This window comes from Haliaeetus albicilla, chromosome 2 (genome assembly GCF_947461875.1).
Source record: "Haliaeetus albicilla chromosome 2, bHalAlb1.1, whole genome shotgun sequence".
In the NCBI taxonomy this organism is placed as follows: Eukaryota; Metazoa; Chordata; class Aves; order Accipitriformes; family Accipitridae; genus Haliaeetus; species Haliaeetus albicilla.
The window spans coordinates 14,195,464-14,214,635 of record NC_091484.1 but is presented as its reverse complement, the minus strand read 5'-3'; the positions used below and the strand labels follow the sequence as shown (position 1 = coordinate 14,214,635).

The 19,172-nt window shown below is 41.9% G+C and overlaps 1 protein-coding gene across 6 annotated transcripts in view; it reads right to left on the bottom strand.

The window, feature by feature from the left end:
* Positions 1 to 322: 322 nt before the first annotated feature.
* Positions 323 to 19,172, bottom strand: part of ARHGAP40 (Rho GTPase activating protein 40) — a 44,498-nt gene continuing 25,648 nt past the window's right edge. For 5 of the 6 annotated variants that reach the window (XM_069807050.1, XM_069807043.1, XM_069807064.1 and 2 more), the window contains 13 exons: positions 15,638 to 15,858; positions 12,377 to 12,452; positions 11,598 to 11,749; positions 10,800 to 10,965; positions 10,355 to 10,446; positions 10,147 to 10,224; positions 9,726 to 9,885; positions 8,889 to 8,971; positions 7,492 to 7,698; positions 7,079 to 7,219; positions 5,255 to 5,415; positions 4,168 to 4,223; positions 323 to 2,915 (listed from right to left, as the gene is read on the bottom strand). In XM_069807050.1, coding sequence (XP_069663151.1) covers positions 2,809 to 2,915; positions 4,168 to 4,223; positions 5,255 to 5,415; positions 7,079 to 7,219; positions 7,492 to 7,698; positions 8,889 to 8,971; positions 9,726 to 9,885; positions 10,147 to 10,224; positions 10,355 to 10,446; positions 10,800 to 10,965; positions 11,598 to 11,749; positions 12,377 to 12,452; positions 15,638 to 15,858 — 1,700 coding nt within the window. In that variant the 3' untranslated portion in view covers positions 323 to 2,808. The remainder of the gene's footprint in view (positions 2,916 to 4,167; positions 4,224 to 5,254; positions 5,416 to 7,078; positions 7,220 to 7,491; positions 7,699 to 8,888; positions 8,972 to 9,725; positions 9,886 to 10,146; positions 10,225 to 10,354; positions 10,447 to 10,799; positions 10,966 to 11,597; positions 11,750 to 12,376; positions 12,453 to 15,637; positions 15,859 to 19,172) is intronic. The other variant, XM_069807039.1, reaches the window with a different exon arrangement.

Sequence of the window (19,172 nt, the reverse complement as noted above, 5' to 3'; positions counted from 1 at the left end):
TTAACAGCTCCTCTTCCTTCAGAAGTCACTAATCCTTGGTGCTCACAAACAGACCTTCACCCCCTGTCAACCTTTCTCTGGGCTTTCTATACCCAACACTGACCTCCTCTTCCTCCTCCTGGATCGTTCTCATGCAGTTACCCCATAGGATCATCTGAAGAGGAAATTCTCCTGAAGCTGTAACACAAAACTCTTGTCAAGCTCACCTAGACCCCAGGTACATCCCTCTACAGGCATGAGGCAAATCCTGCGGGCATTCACAGACGTGGTACCATTTACCGTGCTAACTTATTCTCAGCCACTAATGAAACTGGAGCCAAGAGATTTTACTACATTTTTACTGTTTCATTGAATAAATGAATTTTAAATACAGAATTAAAAATTTATTTAAAAAGTTATTAAAAGCTAGCATTCAGAAGTAGGTTGCACATCAGTACTGAAAAAATTCATACTTTTTGGTACAAAGATAGGAAAGAAAAATAAAAAAGCATATCCATCATCTGGAAAGAGGTTTGGTTTTTTGGTTGGTTTTTTTTTTTTTTTTTTACATTTCCTTTCATATTTAGAACTGATATCTGCCTCATGAGAACCTCCCACCAACCTTGTTTTTCACAGCACTGATTCACATTGTTTGGTGTTCAGAAAAAAACCACTCATTTGTTGTTTACAGAAGCAGCGATGTAGTGTTTTCCCCTCGTACATATGGAAGCCAGTATGTTTAATAAAATATCCAGCATATGACGGGTGCAAAAAATGCAGCATTATGGGATTTGCAGGGATGCAATTTAACTTACAGATGATCCTTTGAGCTTACACTGATATCGTTATGTGTTAGGTATTACTTAGAGTATCGCATCTCTAGCATTTGCTCTTTGCTAAGCTCCATCACTGCAACAAAGATTTCCAGAAGTGATGAGGGAATAGGTACCATCGATTTTTAATGCCCAATTTTAAAGCAGCTTGATTTTCAAGAGACACAGATCACCCATCCTCAAGGACAAGAATCAGGCCCTTTTAGGCACAATGTAAACCCTGTAAAACAGAGGCACCTCAAGAAGTCTTGACATTAGGGTTCTGGGTTAGGGTTGGGAGATGGTTTTTTTTGCAAGTTTCTATTATGGGTTCTTAAAAAGACAGCTATGAAGATGATCCCACCAGTCAGTGCACCTGTATCATCTCAACCAAAAAAAGTAGACACTCTCTATTATACACATCATTTCAAGACATCAGCACCACTCACACAGTATCCACAACAGGTTAGAAACACAGACAGACCACAGAATGAAGTGCCCTTACAATAGAAACTAAGACTCTGAGATAATGAATAGGGATAGCTACACATCAGCCTGGGGGAAAAAAAGCAGAGGAGGGACAGTTCAGACTGCAATGGAAACAAATTCGTTTAACAACAGAAATAACACTGGAGATTGTCACTAGTGCAGCTAGGATTTAGCAAATGAAATACTTGGAGTATACACTTGCAGGGCGGCCCTGCTTCTGCCACATGAATAAATATCCAACAGTGTTTAAAAACAGTATATAAAAAAAAAAAGACATCAGGATTTTCAGAAACAGTGCTTGTTCCACCCCCTGTAACTACGTAGTAGGCTCCCTCACGTGAGGTATTTCAGCATCACCACAACAGAAAACAGTACTTCTGCACTCCTCTTCCACAAGCACAGTCCAATTTGAGCTGAGGTTGTATGACGATTATGCAGTGATGTGAGGTGCAAGCGTTCTGCTCTACCCTTGTCTCTCCCCAGACCACAGCGATCACGCTGGGCTGTGCAGGATGAAAATGTGCAGTCAGAGCAGTAAAGGCTCAATTCAGTACCCACTGTGTGACCAGACACAGGCACAGTCCCCTTATTTCAGACACTGCACATCTTAGGGGTTTTGTTTTGTTTTTAAACTGACACGTTCACACAGAGTCTTCCAAAAAAGAAGTTTAGTTCATGTGGCCAGGTCAGATTACTAATCTCAAATGAACTTCAGAATATTTCCTTGGTTATCCATTGATATATAGGTTGTCCAGCAAAATAAATGCATGTTTTACTCTCATCAATGGCAACCTGTACATTTGGTTTTGTATTACCAGGAGAGCTGTATGGGACAGGCATCTCTCCTATCACACTGTACATTTGAAAGGCTGCTGTCCATCCCATACTTTTTTCCAAGGAAAGTTATTTTCTTGTGTTGCATATATGTATTTAACTGTAGTCATTAAATACAGGATGTTGGCCTTCCATCCCATCTGGCCTTTTTGGAAGCATCCTTTTTTCATTCTTCGAAGAATGTAACAGTATCTTATTAGAGAAACCCATGATCGCAACTTCTTCTGGTGATGTGCAACGGTCAATAGTGGATCTCACCAAGGGATGTCACTAGTACCACTGCAGCATTTGACTGTCTCTCGTCCAAAATGTGGATGTGATCAAAAGAGAGAGCAAATCCAGAAGAAACAGATGTCTTCTACCAGATGTTTCTCCTCTTATGTTCCATCTTTGCTGCACAACCACTGTAGATTTGTTTGCAGGGTTTGTTTGGGGGGGATATTTTGTTTAAGAATAATCATACCCTCTGCAAATTCTGCTACATAATGATAATTGCTGCTTGTTATCAACACCCCCGTTAGCATGTAGGGTAGTGTACTCTCACAGCCAGCTGTCATGGAAGTAGTAAATAAAGCTGTTTTTCCTTCAAAGACACAAGCATTGTCCAGTCTGTGACTATACCAGGAACATCTCTACAGCTTTCCCACGCCTTCCAAACACTTCAGCCAAATGCTTCCTTTTGCTCATGCTTTCCTTAATACATGCGAGGATAAGATGGGTTTTGCTTAATTATCCACTCAGCATGCGGATTGATGTGGTACAAGTCTAAGAGGTAAGTGTCTGGGTCCAGACAATGTTCACCTGTCAAAACAAGAGATTCAGAAAAAAAGCATTTCTTATATCCTTAGTCCTATAATTGCTAGGTTGGGGGGTGTGTGTTGGTTTTTTTCCCCCTAAAAACTGACATTTGTTCACATTAATTTCAATATCACAACCATTCAAAAGTGTTTCCACAAATCTGGAAAAGTTCTAGTTATTTATGTTAAAATAAATATATGTTTCTTAAAACTATACTAAACCCAAGCTTTGATCTTTGCGGAAGGGTACTCTAACTTTAATACCCAATAACTTTAGCACTTGAAAACTGTAATGAAATATGTTAGCGATCAAATCCAGAGACTGAATTGTTTCCAATGACAAAGATTTTCTTCTACAGATGCTACTAAGAGAAATAATAAGAGGCAGCCAAAGCACTCCAGTAACCGACAGTCTCCAGAAGCAGCTGTAACAGGGCATAAGAATTCCTTTCCATTTTCAGACACCCCTAATCTGCTGCTGCAATCATATTATTTAAGTCTCCTCTCTATTTGATGACATTATCCTAATGATGAGTGGAAATCAGTGACTAATGAACATCATCAACTTGTTTAACTACATGATTTGAGAAACGTCCACCCAAGTTAGTATGGGTTCTTCTGTCAGAAAGTTCATGAAGGCAGACAGAATTCACACCTGGAGCTGGAGTCATTAATACAGATGCCATGTGCCAGCCTACTACACTTAAAGCCCAGATAAGAAGCACCCAATTAAAAGCCTAGTAGCATAGGATGAAGTTGCCTTTTACTTAAAACCATAAACTACATTCACCTTAAGTTCTACACTTAATTCCAAACACAAACCTTTATCGTTGAGGGGAGAGGGAGTTTAACACAGTATGTTTAACAGAACTGGAGGTTGGTTTGTTTTTAAGATGGACAAAGTTTTGCATGTCTCTGTCCTCAAGACTTCTGGACTCTTTTAGTTTCCACCTTCCTTGAAAGGCAGCTTCTGAATAAGATCCATTAGTACTTTTGGAAGTCCAGGCTTCAACCTTCCCACATACTTGCACTATAAAGGCTTTGCAGTGATGGCTGGAAGGCATGTGAACGATCAACACAAGAGCTTTGACAGGTGCTTTTTGTTGTAGGTGAGGTTAACCCACACTTGTTCATTTGCCTTCTAACTTTTGGAGCCCCCCTCCAAATCTCATCCTTTTTATAACTCCCTCCTAAGGCAAGTTAAGCATAAAAACTGGATACCGGAGTCCTTATTTTCAGTTGCCACCCAGACTTACCAATATTGCCTCCCACTTCATACAGGAGCAAGTTTGTGCACTCCATTGAGTTGTTACTGCAGAAAGAAAAACACACTGAAGTTAACAAAGCTCTGTGAAAGGCAGGTTAGGTAGTTTAGTAATGTTTCTTCCAGAAGAATTGCTTATGGTTCAGAGGCCACCAATGGTCAAGGAAGCAAGAGGCCATGGTACAGAGACCTTGCTGATCCTCCTGAACAGTGCAGCTGTTGAAAAGCACACCCCAAACTGGAAAAAAGAATACAAGGCAGATATTCCTCGCTGTTAGCGAGAAGTGCACTATAGGCAAACACTAACTTTTCAATAGAAAGACTACAGGCATAAATACCAAAGTTCACTGGCAGCATTCCTCTAGAGCTGATGGCCTGTTCAAGAGAAGCTCATCTGCAGGAAGACTTAGGCATCTGTAGTAGCTTGTTAGTGAGATACCAGCTGACCCATATTGAGCCAACTTCCCATCCACCCTCCTTGTTTAGGCATTTGCTGCCCAAGGACACAGTCAGGAGATGAACAAACACTTTACCTACTAAATACAGTCTGCAGGCATGGTGACAGAGCGGGGCAGGAATTCTTCTGTTCATTTTTTGGGTTATTTCAGCAATTCACCACTGGAGCGAGCATAGGAGGGAACCACAGAGCTTATTTTTGGAAATCCCTATATTAACATATGCATGCTGGAAATACTACTCCAGGCAAATAATTTGCACGGGTGATGTTTTTCTGCAGGAGAGCTAGAGAGGGTTTGTTTTGCAGGGTCAATGTTATTCCACTTTCCCTTCCATTCAGCAAGGCTTTGCACATACTGCTAAAGTTCGCTTGCTGTCCAGCAGCCCAGAGGGGACTACTGACCTCCCAACAGCCTGAGCACAGTGATGGAATCAGTTGAACTAACATTTGCTCGCCCCATCCAGCAAACTATTTCCAAAGCTTAGAATAGAAGAGCAGAGAACAGTCTCCTAACAGCTCACTGCCACCACAGCAGCTCTGCCAGAAGACAGAAACCAGCAACTAGACCACCTAGTACTTTTTTTTTTTTTTTTTTTTTTTAAGCAGAGAAAAAGCCATTTACCACTTGAGGAGGTTGACAGTGTTAACAATGTTCCAGCCGTTCTGGCACAGGTTCTTCTGAAATTGCCTCAAGACATCAGCAACTCTTGTTGCATTGTTCAAATGCACCTCTAGCGAATCCTTCAGGAGAAGCGAAGCATGGACTTTCACAATCTTGGAAGGCTGAACAAGGCAGGCAGAGGCAAAAAGAAGAAAGTGCTTAAAGACAGACTTTTATCAGCTAAAACATCAAGTTTCAAAATCGATCGGAGAGTGTGGAGAATTAAACCTATCCAGGCAGCTGTTCAGAGAATTTAGGTTTGTTTCTTATCCCACACATACTCCAGGCTGGAAGCTTATAGAAGTATCAAGGTGAGCATTATAAACAAATCATTAGTGCTTGCATTAGCACCGCTCTCCATCAGCATGCGCTGGTGCTCTCTGCTGTTCAAATACAGCACTGGCACCAGAAGCGACACAAGCTTTGATGAAAATAGGATTTACCAGAATAAATTTTGACAAACTGTTTTGCACAAGTCTGATAGGCTTCTCTGGAATTAATTTAAATGACTGAAAAAGTAGTTTAGACAACTGAATTGCAGAGTACTGAATTTCAGAAAGGTAGTTTCAAAAAAAAGGAAGCTCTGAGCCATCACAGAGCAGAGTTCAAGTGCTATTTTCTTAAGACTGTTTTCATCAACTCCCTCATGAAGTAACTTCTCAAGAACTTTTGTGGAGCACGTTGAACTGTTCTAATGGGGTCTGATCTGCAGCAAGCTAATTTTGCAATTCCGAGTCTTCTGCAAAAACAGTGCAGAACACCAAGACTGTTAGGAAATAGTGTTAGCACTGTTCTAAGCATCGGGTCATCTGTTTGCCTAAACAGTAGTTGTCCTCTCTGAAATGACAGCACCTTCAACAGTGACATGCCACTTTAACCAGCGAAATTTTAGGCAGACATCATTTCAGGAGCCCAGTTGGTATAGAAAGGAGGATGTACTGACTTGTGAGAACACAAACTCTTCTTCAGGTCTGCATATTCAAGCTCTCTACATATTATTTCTATCTGCAAACTCCACCTAGCTCGTGCCCTTAAAGCATCCCAGTTGCACCACCACTGCTATGCAATACTTAAAATCCAGCACTGCATGACGTAACCTAGCACCTGCAGACCCACGCTTATTCAACTAACAGTGGCAACCAAAAAAACAAATGTAGAATGACTCCAAGGATCTTTTCCCAACTTTGACACTCAAATAGATCTAGTAGCAACATCTGTTTAAAAATCTCAGTCCGCACCAACACAAGAAGGAGTAGAGCCATTTCATTTATCAGGGAACTTACTTCTCTCCTTTTAAGTAGCAAGAACCTCGTCCTCAAACCCTCCCATACAGATCAGCAGCATTATGGAGGAAAAAGAAAATCAGATGCAAAATGTATTTTTATACTGCTGTAATAGTATAAATTTTTGCTTTAAGTTCATGAAAATAAGTCTGCCTTTATCATGGGATATAAACACATGGGACACCTAGAGCCATATGAATTCTGCTCTTCATGCAAGGTAAAGACCAGCATTTCCACTCTTGGTCTCTTCCCCCCTCATCTGCAACCATGCAGCATCTTAACTAAGTGTTTTGTAGCCTGAAACTTATTTAGCAGTCTTATTGTTGGGATCAATTTTTGCCACAACCTGGCCAAAAGGGTTTGGGAAATGGTTTCTCATTGTTCTGCAGATTTTTCTCCCTCTTGCTCTGTAATGAGCATCACTCCTTACAGTTTTCCAAGTTTTTATGAAAGCATTTGACACTGTTATGAAAGGGCTCAGTTTTTCCAAGCCCTAACTCACCTCTGCCTGGTTCTTCTCCACCTTGTCTTTATCAGCATGAATCTTCCGCAACAAATTCTTAATTCGTTTGTCGCAGAACTGGTACCTTTTGCTATTGCTTTCATTCAGCTTTCTCACTTGAGCTACCAGAAAAGAGGACACCTGGGCAGCGGAGAAGGGAGGAAACAGGAATTAAAACAAATCAAGCAGAGATGAAGATGCCATTTAAGAACTTAAACATCACTTTATGAAGCTCCTTAAATAGACAAAATATCTATATACCTTGAAAACAAGTAGTCTTGAAATTCAGCCAGAGATTTTGCCTCCAGACATTTAACTCCTCTGAAATTTCCAAGATTATCCCTTCCCCTATTCCAATTCTAACCAGACCAAGACACTGCTACACCATACCGCAAAACACCTGGGCAACTTACTGTCCAGAGCAAATCCTGGTAATGGATCATCGTCCGCACAACATCAGCTGCCCCTTCTGCCAGCTGTTTCTCCTTCCCTTCAGGGATCTTGTTTGGCAGCCCCTTGTGCATGAAGAGGTTTGGGGCCATGACTGTGGAAACATTCCAGAGGTTCATTTTGTTGTTGTTCTCCCTGGCAACCACTTTGCTGAGAAACTCAAGTAGAGCCTAAAGAGAGGGGAAGAGACTTAGGACATCCATTGCTAATGCTCAAGAAACTACTGTGGCAATTGCTGGAGAGATCATTTAATTAGCTTTTTTTTTTTTTATATCCATGAGCTAATCCTATTTGTCCAGCCAGGAAGTTCAGTGAGCAATTTCTAATATTAGGATAGCACCAAATAACCATACCAGGCAGAGAGATGGTTTGTCCAGCATTCATGAATCAGGAGAGCTGTGGGAAGTAGATGAGCTCCTTGGCAGGTGGCAATTTACAAAGTCCAGTCATAGCAGTTACAGAATCCAGAGATGGCACCCCCCGCTTCCCCCAGTATCCACTCAAAGCTATTCCCAGATGTGGAAAAATAAACCCTTTTGGACCATCTCTTCTGCTTCATGCTTCCACCAAAGCCATGATGCACGACAGATCATCTTTGACTGGATTACGTATTCCAGCACCCTAAATAAAGTTTGCAGGGTGCTAAGTCAGCCTTGCCTTTATTACCTGGAAGCTGAATTACTCAGGAGGGGGAAAGAAAAAAACAAACAAACAAACAAACAAAATGGCAGCAGCAACCACCACAGTTCTTATAAAGCACAGAAAGGCAGAAGTTGTGCACTGCCTGCAAAGCTGATCCCATCAGCATTTATTCTTTCAAAAAGTAGTAGGTAAAAGGATTTGAAATGCCTTTTTATCAGAAAAGGGTAGGAAGTTGTAAGCTTAGTAGTTGGTTTTTTGTTTGTTTGGGTTTTTTTTGTTTTTGTTTTTTTTTTTTAATTGAAACTGTCTTTCATAGATGACAACAATACCACAAACCATGAACCAAAAGACTGAATTTCTTTCCCAATACCTTAGCATGCCCACATACAATGTAAGACCCATACATCTTTCACTCCATAGTGAAGTGCTTTAACACACTGAAGAGGACGAGCATGTTTCTAAACAGGACGCTCCAGGACCACATGGATTCCTACTGCTCTTAAATTTGTACCCAAAAGGCAGACTGTGCTTACAGCTTACGTTCACTGCACAGCCTTGAGGTTTGCCTGCTTCCCCCATCATTGGTTTCCATTCTCAAGTCAGTGAAATAAAACCAAATAGCATGATGTGTATTATTTACAAAAGCTGATACGAGTTTCCTTGAATAAAAACCTGGAAGGAGATCGTTTTTCCAGTTAAATCCAGAACAGGTAGTTACCTTTAGAGTGTTTCTGTTGGGTTCTGGCAGAATCAGGATCAGGAGGTTTAGAGCTTGCAATCTTTGCTTCAGGTCTGGAATACCTAGAGAGGGAGAGCAACAACAGGACAGAGGATTCAGGCTCCTGACACCATTCTTTTTAAGCATGGGAATTCCCCAAGGAATAAGGCAATTACTTACTGTAGTGTTTGTCATCTAGGATTTGAGACCTTGTTTTACAGAAGTAAATCAAGCTCATACTGCCCTTATGAAGTGAACTACCTATGTTTCAGAAGACTGGCTGATTTGCTTCAGAATACACAGACTACCAGCAAGTCTGACGCCCTTCAAGGATATCAAAAGACCCCATTATTCCCCATTTCTTGAACAAAACCAGTTGTGCAATTAAAACAGTTAGCTTAACACATTCAAACCATCTGTTGAGTCACAAACCTCAAAATAAGGTGCTTGCAGAACACTGCGTTACCTGCAGACAAGCCAAGACCATGCACACTGGTCAGCTGCCACAACTCAGCCTACATGTCATTATTTATTGATTTGTCCTAATTCATGGTAGCAACCTCGCAGCCTCAAATGACACAACGTAACTTAAGATCCCAGGACAGCGTTCGTACACAAAGATGTATGCAACCACGCACCGGCGACGACGACTCTCAGGCTGATATGTAATAGTACACGTAGCACCCTGCACTCTGAGCTTGGGTACAGTTCATATCGTGCTCTGTACTCCCACCAAATCCACAGGCTCCCAACACACCTGACAGGAGAGCCCAAGACCAGTAGAGCTTTGCCAGAAAACCCGCAAACTGATGCTAAACAGCCAAAGCAGGGACTCACTCTGTACAGCAGCAAAAGCAGGGAGGTACTCTGCAGTCAGCAGCGGGGCCGGCAGCTCTCTGATGAACCTTTTCAGTAGCCCCGATACATCATTCTGGTGGACTTCATCCCAGCGGAAAAGGCCAGTATAGAAGTCCCTTTCTAGCTTCTGTTCCAGACTCTATTAAAAAGATGGAATTTATCACATGCTTTAATAAGCAACTACAAGGGAAATTTTGTAGCTGAGCACTAGGAGGGCAACCCATCAAGTCCAAAGAGTGCAGAGACCCTCACAGCAGACACTCCCAGATTTCCCAGCAACGGACGTTTCTAGTTGTATTGGGAAGGGAGACGAGACAATTCCAGTTATTTAGATACTTGCTTCAGCAATATGCTTCCTGATCACCTCTGACACCTTTGAATGCTACTAAAGAGCTCCTACCTTGATTCTGGTCTGGGACCCAGAAACTCTCAAAATGCCCTCTGTTTCAAGTCCTCTCTTTTCCAAGCAGGACAGCAGCTATTAAAGGTGGGGGAAAAGAAAGCTTTTAGGCACAGAGGGTGAGAAGTCAGCCCTTCCTTATCACAGGCCTCAAAGGCTTCCTGACTCTGAGGATCAGAGGTGTGAATGAAACCAGAAGAGAACTTACCGCCTGGAGTAACAGAGGGACCTTGGTGTTGGGGAGCAGTTTTTGGTCATTTTCCAATAGGGTGTGAAGTGGAACTCCAAAGAGTCTTTTCTCTACAACAGAAACAACATGTTGTAAGTCTGTATCACCTCTAATCCAGGTGTAAGGGATACATCCCCCACTGCAGACTAAGATGGTACATTTTTAAGTGTAGATACTGGAGAAAAAGAGAGGAATAGTTAAACAGGACAAGCGCATTTGATAGTCAGACATAAATGTGGTGCTAGGTCTTGATGTCATGATCCAGTGACTTCCAGGAGAAATTCTGATAAAGGAAAACAGATCTGTCACAAGGTTTCTTATCAAAGTCCCGCTCTGTTCTAACATTTGAAACACAAACCTATGAGAAGGTCACTGTAAAAAATGGCACCAAAAAAAAAAAAAAAAAAGATGACATACAACTAACCTGTTGTTTTCAGTTTTGGTGCTTTGTTTCTCTTCAGCTCAAAGCCCAGAATATCACAGAGAGCTGTTAGTTCAATAAGGGCCAGTGTTGGGATCTTCTTCATGTCCTGAGCAGATAGATCTCCAATCCTGGTCACTCCTAGTCTACCCTTGGGGATCTTAAATTTCTAAGGGAAAACACACACACCCAAAAGGTTCAGTGCAAGTTATTACTACTAATCTCACTGATTATCAAGTTTTGCTGCATTTTTATCATTCCTTACCATAACCAGGCATCTATTCATTCTCCTGTTTTCAACACCAGACAAATGCCTAAAACTACTCCAACTTAACCCACAGCTGAATAAATATTTTCCCTTTTCAGTATTGCTCTTATATCATATTGCAGATCCCAATTTATCTAAATTAAAGACAGACTGACAGCCACCCTAATCTACTTGAACTTTAGAAGCAGTCCAGTACATTTGTGGAGAAGAAAACTGTTAGAATTACAAGTAAGAAAGTCCAGTTATTCTCCTCTTTTCAGTGGAAATGACCCAGATCTGTATCAAAATAGCTAGTTTCACACATAAGCCTTACTTCTTTTGACCCTCCACTACACAATGGTTATCCTTGCCCAACACTGCAAGGATAACAGCACTACCTGTCCAAAAATACCTACCTAATATAGACCCATTGCAACACCATCCATAGAGGACATTTCCAAGAGCTGGCCATACAATTGAATCCAGTGCCTTGTAACCCTCTCAACAAGAAAAGACTAGTAAGTTCTAACAGGAAAAATTCCTTCAGTGCTTACAGTTAGGGCATTTCCATCCTTTAACTTCCTAGATTCAGACAGGAACGATCCCTTGAGCAGGACAGCCGCTTGCTCTGAGTAGGCAACATCCATGTTGAACACCTCCTCTTTTCCAGGGTTTCGAACTGGGCAGGAGTAATCCTGGGTTTCTGCTACAGAGGAGAAATGGTCTTGAATTTCAGAAAACCAGAAGGGTGAATCTTAGAAAACAAGTGTGCTAAAAAAGCAGTTTGAGACAGATTTGCATAGCATTGCTTTTAAAAAATCCTACATTAACATTTGAAAACAGTGTTCTCATAGCACAGTCCTGAGACTGATCAATAGGGTAAGATTAGCTTACAGTAATAACATTACAGCTACAATCACTAGAACACTGGTAAGACATGATCATGGCCTTAAATTAAAGGACATACCTATGGCTAACTTCTCTTTACACAATTGCATATGGTGCATAAGATTTCACCATATGATCTTTGCTAGACTGATTTTACTTCCATCTTCTAGTTGCTTTCTCAAAGAGTTACAGTTATCAGTTTGAGTGGCAATTCATAACAACACTAGAGCCTGGAAAAGTTTACTGAATCCACAACTGTGGATAACCATGTATTTAAAAAAAACAAAACAAAACAAACCCAAAAAACCCCCACAACAAAAAAACCCCACAAACAAGGCCAATGTTTCAGACCCCAGATTAGTATAACTTCCCTTCCAGTTTCAGCCCTACTTCTGATCCTACTGCCCGTTCAGTCTGACTCTACATTTTAAAACTTCCTTCTTACTTCTCTGTACATTTGAAGTCCGTAGATTGTGCCACAACTGATCTGGGCTGGACTCCTTTTTCTCTGCTGCTGACTCCTGAAAAATAAACCAGAACATGCTTACCTAGACAAAACAGAAGTTATTATAAGACAACCTGATTTTGGTAGAAAACACACACCTGACATTGTCTGTTAGTCTAAGAAAATGCTGCTCAAGCTCAGGGCTACAAGACTGTTCTGAAATTAAGAATTATAATTAGAGGATTTGGCAGACAGGTGGAAAATGGATGACTATCTCATAGACCGTATTCGTCACAAATTTGCACATCATTAAGCCAATTCTTCCTTTCATGCAATCATTAGCCAATTTCCCCCTTTTAGTTCATGCATTGAGGGGCTAACAAACAGTGGACCAACCAAGCTGCATGGGGTCTACCCATTGCCTGTGATCACAAGATCTTTCAGGAGAAAGAACATACTAAGTAGACATCAGCACCTAAAAGCTTCCCTTCATGGGCTTCATAGTAAGCTACCTCTTCATGTCCAGAGAATTGAATCTTTAAAAGTATAAGGAGGCATTTGGCAGGCAATTCTGTTAATAAAAACCTTACTTTTGCTAGTACTAGTTAGAATGTAGGAAAGCTTATTCTATTATCAAAAGTTAGCAACTTTCCAAGAATCTGCTTATGACATGGAGTTGTGGACTGAGGACTGACAGTTAAAAGAAACCTGTGCAAAGTCACCACAAACAGAAGAAAACCAGTTAGTTTGCACAGATGATGTACTATATCTTTGGAGTAGGTGCACAACTGGTGAGCTGCCATGAAAGCAGAACCAAGTCATTTAGCATCTGGCTTAATCACACATCATACACTAATGCCAGATCCAGCTATCATGTAAACAGGCCGTATTGAAGAGTAATACAGGGGAACTACGTAGAAAGGTTCTGATAGAAATGCCAGCAGCTTTGATGCCTGAGAGTAGCTTATGACAGAGGTGGACAGGAGGCAAACGGCAAATCCATCTTGAAACACTGATGGAAATACAAATCCAAATTACTCTGACACATCACTGCCTGCACTCTTACAGCCTGAGCTGCTTCCACTCTAGCCACAGCTGAACTGAATCAGCTTTAAGCTCAATTTGCTGAACATAGTTTCTTCAACAGGTAGAGCCCATTCAAACATTCTGCTCCCAGCATACTGAGAGAGCAGTCAGTAGTGGGGAGCATCCAAAATCTGACTAAGCAGTAAAGGCACAGATACTGGATCTGGGGTCCAAATCAGGAATTTCTGAGACTGTGGGAAAAAAACCTTTACTTTTTTGCACTTTTGTTTCCTCACTTAGAAAGTGAAGATTTCAAATATCCTTCTGTGCAATAAAGAATTTATCATGTTTTGCTACATACCTCGAGCAAGTATTATAGCAACACCAGGCCTGTTTTGGCCTATGGTTCCTGAATACGTCCTTCAGAGCCCCAAAATTGTGCCTGGAACTGGGACAACAGTTTTTCTAACCAATATGGAAAATTATCCAAAAGCCTGCTTCCCTCTGGGATTGCTCCAGGAATCACTCAAAGGTAAGGGACTTCTTCTGCTCAGCTCCTACATCCTGTATCACACCCTGAAGTCTCGGAAGTTCATCATTTTACATAGAAATCTCTCTCAATTTGCCTAAGCTGAGCATCTGTCCCTTCCCATGAAATACAGAGGGCAAACACCAGCCCTTGTGTACACTGTAAAAGACAAGCAAGGAATACAGAGGTTAAGCTGATGGCCACTCAGCAAAGAAGGAACAAACAGTCAAATGGGCTAATTTAAAATACATTTTCTTACTTTCATTAAAACGGGAGGGGAAAAAACCAGCACTGTTTTCTGCTTCAGTGACCTCTGCTGTAGATCTCAGAGGCAACTGCAAAGCTTTAAAAAAATGAAGCCAAAGAAAATATGAATAATTCCAGCAGCATAGTTGGAAAAGAGTCCAGTGATCTTGCCCAAAGTAAGAAGTGAGAAAATGTTTCACTTCTAATTAAATTAAGGCATTTTAAACAGGCAGTTTTAGCATCTTTGTACATGTCTTCATGATATCAAAACATCGCTTTAAAGCATCAGGTTTGATCTCAGCTGCTTATCAAATGCAAATTATCAAATACAAATATTAGCAACCTAGTGAGTGGACACTTAAGATTAAGAGCTCAAAAAATCTCTATTCCTATACAAAAGAAAGTAAAATTATTTTAAGAGATTCAACAGGCTTCTATTTAATCTGCAAGTTTTAAAACTTGCCTAATTTCAATTGAGGCACTTAAGACAACCTTGAAGCACAAGTGCTTCCAGAAATATCATCTTTTTGTTACCCATTCAAGAAGGAATGCAAGTAACGCTCTGCAAAAGAGAATCAGCTGTGACACTGTCTCAGTGCAATTCACAGTAAAGCAGCAATCTGCACCTCAACACCGGGCAGTTACATCCAACACAACCACAGCAGTTTCCAGTGATGCTGCAGACTGCTACCGTCATTCCCTTAAGGCATTCAAGGGATTATTTGTGTATAATTAATCTCAGTGTAGTAAAAGTAGTTTCAAAGAGGCTCAGGCTGAGGAAAAGGAGTAATCAGTTCTGGTAAAGAGCAAGGGTCCCACGCTACTGAAAAAGGTAGATCTTGTTCAAGCTCACTATATTCTGACTAGACACTTGACCAAGTAGAAAAAGTCACAAGGAGCCGTGATTGGGATACTTTCCAGCAGGCCCTAGGAAAAATAACGATACTGTACCTTGTGGCCACAACCAGAAGAGGAGCAGCACAGCAGGAAAGCAGCTGAAAAGCTAATGGTTATGTATTCTCTACAAAAAAAAAAAAAAAAAAAAAAAAAAAGAGGACAGTGGCCAGCCTTTCTCCAGGCTTACCAGCTGTACAAGGTCACCTTATCAGAACTGAACGTATGAAGTTCTCTTTTTTTTGGTTATCAATGATTTAACACGTCACTGGAATAAAGAAAACACAAGAGGGCTCCAAACAGTACCAGTGCTCAACAAGGCTGCAGGGCTGCAGGCACTATACACAGGTCTGCCAGCAGTCTCTAGGATGCTTATGGATCTGCAGGTTTTCTAGCAACTTCTCAGTGCTGCAACCTGGATGCAGAATTTCTACAACCTCAGCTTCATTTCAGCTCAAGAGATGAAGTCTTCTATTTGGAAATAAGAATAGCCCTAGACCCAGAAAGCCAAGTCAGCTACCACAACGCAACAAAGTCTTTCAGGAGACCCCACTGCACCAGCATACCTCTGAGCTGACCACTCCAAAAATGTCTCGGACATCACGCACAGGATGCTTGTTCTTCCTCCTCCGAGACCGGGAGTAGGTGTCCAGCCGCCGCTGCACAGCAGCAGCCTGGGTCTTGGTCAGGGTGGAGAGCAGCACGATGTTGTCATTTTCGGAGGCACGGTCCCCGAGGAGGTCGGACAGACCCGCGTCCTGGAGCCACTCAGCTTCAGCTTCTCCCTCTGCCAGGCAAGGGAGGAGAAGGGCGAGTGAGAAGAGAAAGGGCAACAGCAGTCAGAGTGCTTGATACTCTTCAGAGAGAGGAAACCAGAAGCCCGAGCCATTCCCTTTCTGGGGTGGCAATGGGACATCACTGGAAGGGAGCCACATGTCTGTTAGGAAGCCACGGCTGTTCTCAAAATCTTAGCCCTACTCCCAGGTACCCAGCTGGGTATCAGGGTGAAACCAGAGGAGAGACAGCACTTTAGGCAACTATAACTGCTCGCATACTCCTTTCTCCTCATCTTAGGGGAGGAAAAGCGAAGAAAAAAACATGGAGGCATGGCTATTGCCAGGAACCTAGGGCCCCTCAGAAGCTGGGCACAAGTGTGACTCTGCATGGTATTTAGCACAAGGATTACAATAGGAACTGAACCCAGTGGGGGCTTTCATAGGACACAGGAGGAAAGTCAGATGCACTTGCTTAAATGTGCCTGTATATGGACTTGCTTGTGCAAAGGGGAGCTCTGGCAGCTTTGAGAATGGACAAAGGGTCTGTCAGAAGCCACAATATACAATGCTGCACATTTGACTTTTGTACTCTTACCGTTTTTTGGCTATTTCTTTTAATTTTTATTTATCCATATGCATGCCTATGTATCAACAAGTCTTTTTTTTTTTTTTTTTAAATATCCAGACACTGACCTGGTAGATTCAAACATATTTGTTTAATATACTTGCAGAACTATTTGTATGCACCATCCCTGTTCTTTACCTTTTTAAGTGGGTTGGTATCCATACAGTCATTCAACAAAAGCAAAATCATTATTCTTACTCTGTGCATTCACTTTATGTCTGTGCCTGTTCGAAACCACTAAAATTAAAGACCATTCCAGTTCCAGAATGAAGTGTGAGAAGCCTGGAGACGGTACAGCAGCATTACTCAAACAAGCTCAATTTCACTTCATTCTTCAGTACGTATAAAGTTACACTTCAAACACAGAAGACAATTTTTTCCTTACGGGATGCACCCTTTGAGGAAGTGAGAAAGTGCCCTGAGCAAGGCAGCTACTTGAAATCCAAAGATAAAAGAAGCAATTTAGCAGGTGGCTTCAACTTTAATACAGCAAACACCACAAAGCCTTTATCTTTTCAATTCTACATACCACAATCATTCACTGCAGGCAGCTCCAGCATAGCTCTACCAAAGGTTATACTGGGAAAAAGAAAAAATCACAACTGAACTGACTGAAACAGAACAGTTCATTCCTACTCTTCCTTCCCTATGCAAACTGGTATCTCCTCAGTTACCGCTGCTGCTCAAAGTTTTATTATTGCTGCATCAATAACAAAAAAGCCACGCAGCTCTTCTTGAGAGATTAAGTAATTTAATTTTTCTGGGGAAACTCCTGTTTTCATGCAACTTGCAAAAACATATTGTGACTCCATTAAAACTCTTTTCAGCCTTCAGAGCATGCTCTTTGTGTTCTTAGGTGCTGTAATGAAACAGAACTTTTTTCAGCATCACACTACAATAGAGTTGGACCTGAAGCGAAGTGTTTCTTTTAACGAATTTTCTAGCCAACTGGCTAGCTTTCCTACATGGTCTGAAGTTTTGGTCTGTTCCCGTGTTTGGTTCTACAGAAGCTAACAGGTAAGAGCATCCCCTCGGTACTGCTCACTTAGTTACAGCTGCTCATATGCTCGTGGTCCCGTTCGCTATTCCTCACTGTACAGCTATTTGTCCTACATTGTGGTTTCACAGCAGCACAGTTCACAAGACTTCTAGTTTATTTTGTCTTTGGGAACTAAAGGAAGTTAAGCGTATTGCTTGCAAATTTTGAAAATACCCAATTCCAGTCATAACAGGAAACTAATCTAATACACAATACTAAACAGCAGGCCCTAAATCGGACATCCGTGTGAGCCTACTGCCCCATCTGATGCCAAAGCACCAGATTTTAATTCCTCTATTTAGTATTTTTGGCCCAGTTATGTTTGCCAGCAACGCAAGAGGAAACCAGTAAAATAGGTTATTTATGGGGAGAAGGGGGAAATCGGAGAGAAACAGGTCAGAAGCGAGAGGTCCACAGAAGCTGAGCTGCAGGTTTAAGTCTGGAGAGCTGCTAAGATTTGTCTTGTGAGTTCCAGACAAGCAGCATTTCAGGGGGGTAAAATTGGGAATAAATCTGCAAAACTAGAGAACACCAATTGCAAAAACTTACTTGAAACATAAGCTAGCCAAGAATAGCATTCACAATAAAGCATTTACTTTTCAAAAAGTTAAAGGACAGCTACAGCATCCTACAATTTCAGACTAAACATTAAGCACAACTTCCTACATAGTTTTTGAAGGTGGAGAAGAATCACTCTTCGCAGACACTTCTCAGACATGATTACATGCTATAAGGATGCCAGCAGATACTTCAGTGGCACTACCGCACCGAGTGCGTACATTATCAGTCTGCCGTACTGTCAGACCTTGGAGAGAGCTGGATAAACAGCAGACAGCAAGGAAAGGACAATGCTGCTCGTATTTTAGGAAAAAGCTACTTTCTGCCCCTTTCAACTGTTAGTGAGGCCACAAGCATCATCAGCACCTTTCTGCTGACCCAGTTCTTCCACAAAGTTACACGCTGGCCTCCCACTAACACCAGGTCACAAGCGGCTTCCCATTACGCCACCATTACACAGGGCTCGCGCAGGAGACCAGTGTTCTCCAACTGGGTCAGCATTTTTGCAACGCCTTATCTACACGTAGCCTCCACGCTGTCCCTGTACTGTGATTACGATCAGCTATTTGTCAGGTTGAGCCACACTGTCCACACAGAGCTGTTAGCGGCTGCCCAGGCGAAAATTCTCAGGCTTTACGCAAAGAGTGATGGTGCCTTTGGCTCCATTGCCACCTCCGGGTGCTCCAACCATAAATTGCAAAGGGCATGAAAGCCAAGAGGCACTAGTCAAATCTTACATCCACACCATCCGAAGCTTCCCCTCGCCACTAATGCTTCCAGCACGATGCTTATTTGACTAAGCTCCTTTGCAGGAGGCACCTGGGGGCTGAGCGTGCTGCACCTCCTTCCTCAGCCTGCCAGGAAGGCTTCGCTACTCGGAGCATTATTTCAAGTCTGTCTGGTTTCAATGGCCAATTAAGCAGTCAGCTCTTGCCTGCTAGATTAATATACAGCATTAAAAGACACTTTTCCTTGTGTCCCCACTTACACACAGTAATCAAATTGCCTCTAGCATATCATTCTTTTGGATATCCCAGACAGCCTTTCATCTCATGGCATGGCCTCTTTTCCAGAGTCTCCTTCCTGGCGCACTCATTTTCTGA